The sequence below is a fragment of the Amphiura filiformis genome, chromosome 8 (assembly GCF_039555335.1).
Source record: "Amphiura filiformis chromosome 8, Afil_fr2py, whole genome shotgun sequence".
Lineage (NCBI taxonomy): Eukaryota > Metazoa > Echinodermata > Ophiuroidea > Amphilepidida > Amphiuridae > Amphiura > Amphiura filiformis.
Window position 1 is genome coordinate 59,623,972 of NC_092635.1, and position 2,990 is coordinate 59,626,961.

The 2,990-nt window shown below is 43.7% G+C and overlaps 1 protein-coding gene across 1 annotated transcript; it reads left to right on the forward strand.

Moving 5' to 3' along the window:
- The first annotated feature begins 573 nt into the window (after window positions 1-573).
- LOC140159639 (uncharacterized) lies at window positions 574-2,537 on the forward strand. Its single transcript, XM_072183134.1, has 2 exons — window positions 574-1,783; window positions 1,843-2,537. The coding sequence occupies exons 1-2, from the start codon at window positions 574-576 to the stop codon at window positions 2,535-2,537; spliced, it is 1,905 nt and encodes a 634-aa protein (XP_072039235.1).
- The last annotated feature ends 453 nt before the right edge of the window (window positions 2,538-2,990 follow it).

The window sequence follows — 2,990 nt, forward strand, 5'->3', positions numbered from 1 at the left end:
AGCAGCAAAGGGCCCCAAAGGTGTGGTACGCAGGCCCACCGGCGCGTGGACACGCCCTGGTTACACACCAACCTTTGCCCCAGCTATGGGTCAAATAGCTGAGGTAGTTCACTACCTCAGGCGTAAGGGAGATAGTATCCTGTAAACGGCAAGAGGGCGTAGTGACTAGACTTCACCATACCGGCCAGTGAACAAAAGCAGGGTGTCCTGGAACCTGTACTATTTCTTGTTTTCTTTGGTTGGAGACAGAGATCACAAGTGTGAAGGGCGCAAGAAAGATGTCTTGTATGTACATTTTTATACGGCCACTGGACAAGCGGAGAAGGAAAACTCTGTTAACAAAGCTAGCTGTAGGAATTGCGACCACAGCTATAACAGCAATCGAAAAACTATGATGGCGAACCAAAACTACACTAGGGTTAAAGTCCCTAATTCAGACCTGGTGCAGACATCGATTTGCAAAGATCACATGACGCCTTGCCTCGAAATCCTGATGGAAGGGACAAGTCTGATGAAGGTGCCTGCAGGAGGAGAAACCTTGTAAATTGCAAGAAAGTCATTTCAATCTCCACCATGAATGTACGGACAATAAGAGAACAGCAGTGTAGAGAGGAGCTAGTTTCTAATCTCATTGAGTACAATGTGGAAGTATTGGGAATACAAGAGCATCGTATTATTCACGATGAACCAATTAGATACGAAAACATACTGGGCAGGACACTGATTACAACATCAGCAACTAAGAACGATGCGGGAGCTGCAGTTGGAGGGGTTGGAATCCTACTGAACAAAAATGCTAAAAATTCACTAGCCAGCGTAAGATCACACAACAACAGAATTCTTATTGCAAACTTCCAGGGTAACCCAGCAACAACTGTCATCGTTACATATTGCCCAACCAACGTAGCTGATGAAGACATAGTAGAGAATCACTACGATAGTATGAGGAGAGCCATTGAATCCATCCCGGCTCATAACCTCTTGATAGTAATGGGTGATTTCAATGCTAGAGTTGGACTGGAGGACACTAAATTTACTTACCATGACACCACTAACAGAAATGGAAAGTACCTTGTGGAACTAGCAACAGAGAAGAATCTCATCATTGCAAACACACAGTTTCGCAAGAAAGCTGGAAAAATTATGGACATTTACAAGCCCAGGAGGAATAAATACCAACTAGACTACATACTCATACGAAGAAAATGGAGGAACAGTCTGCAGAACGCTGAGGCATACAACACCTTTGCTAGTGTGGGCTCCGATCACAGAATAGTGTCGGCAAGAATAAGACTAAGCCTCAGAAAGAGCAAGACGTTACCAAGGAAGAACCAGTTCGATTGGAAATCCCTGAGCACTGATAGAAATATCCAAAAGATGTACACCATAGAAGTGCACAACAGGTTTGAAATCCTTGAAGACATGGAGGAAACAGCTACGGATAAGTACAGCCGATTTATCGCTGCCAACAAAGAAGCAGCTGAGAAGATCATCCCTGCAAAGAAGCGATCTCGAAGGGCAAACTTTTCTCGTGATCCAAGAGTCGTAAAGGCAAGAGACCATATCAGGGAGACGTATGAGGTGTATCAACTGGACACTACTGATTGTAAAAGAGAGGAGTACAAGAAGGCGAAGAAAAACCTTGATGATGCATACAACGAAGTTATTGAGGCAGATCTAAATGGCAAGTTGCAAGAGGTTGAAAGAGCGCATGTCAACTCCAAACATGGTGAAAGTTGGAAACTGATCAACGACATCACTGGTAGAAAGGCATGCAGTACAGGTCAGTTGAAGGAAATACTCAAAGTGAAAGGGTCACCAATTGGTACAATCACTTCAAAGGCCTTCTTGGAAGCCCTCCTGACATTGATGATGAGGAAGAAGAAATTACACCAATTTTAGACGAGCTTGATATTAAAGTGGGGCCATTTGACAAAGAAGAATATCAAGAAGCTAAGGCATCTTTGGTTGAGGGAAAGAGCTGTGGAGAGGACAACATACCTCCAGAAGTGCTGAAGAGATGCAACCTAGATGACATTGTGTTGGGGTTCTGCAATGACGCACTTCTCAATGGGAAGAAACCGGATCAATGGTCCATACTTAATATTGTTCCTATCCCCAAAACAGGAGATCTTAGTTCAGGAAACAACTATCGCGGTATCAGTCTAAGCTCCATCGTAGCCAAAACCTACAACAGAATGATACTAAATAGGATTAGACCTGAAATTGACCAGCATCTAAGAACAAATCAGAATGGATTTAGAGTTGGTAGAACGACTGTTGGACACATCCTTGCACTACGTAGGCTGATTGAAGAGGTAAAGGCGCATAACCTGCCAGCGATAATAACATTCATCGACTTCAAGAAAGCTTTCGACACCATCCATAGAGGCAAGATGTTGAAGATACTCCATGCCTACGGTATTCCGGAACTCATTGTTGAAGCTATTGGCAAAATGTACCAAAACACAAAAGCGAAAGTAATATCACCAGATGGCGAGACAGAATTGTTTGAAATCTTAGCAGGAGTACTTTAGGGGGATACCCTCGCCCCTTACCTGTTTGTGATTGTCCTCGACTTTGCACTGAGAATAGCTATTGAAGGAAATGAAGAGGAGCTAGGATTCCATCTGGAAAAGAGGCGTAGTAGGAGAGTTGGTCCAGTTGTGGTGACAGACTTTGATTTTGCTGACGACATTGCACTGTTGTCTGAGGAAATACACCAAGCACAAGAACTGCTTCGTAGAGTGGAGACTTCAGCTGCTAAAGTGGGCCTGAAGATGAATGGAAGTAAAACAAAGTATATGTCCTACAATAACAGGAGAGAAAGCATCACAACAAATGAGGGTGTAGAACTAGAGGAGGTAGATGACTTCAAATACCTAGGCGCTTGGATGAAAAGCACAGAAAGGGATGTCAAGTTACGTAAAGCAGCAGCATGGAGGGCGTGCAGTAAACTAAAGAAAATCTGGAGGTCAACTCTTACCAAG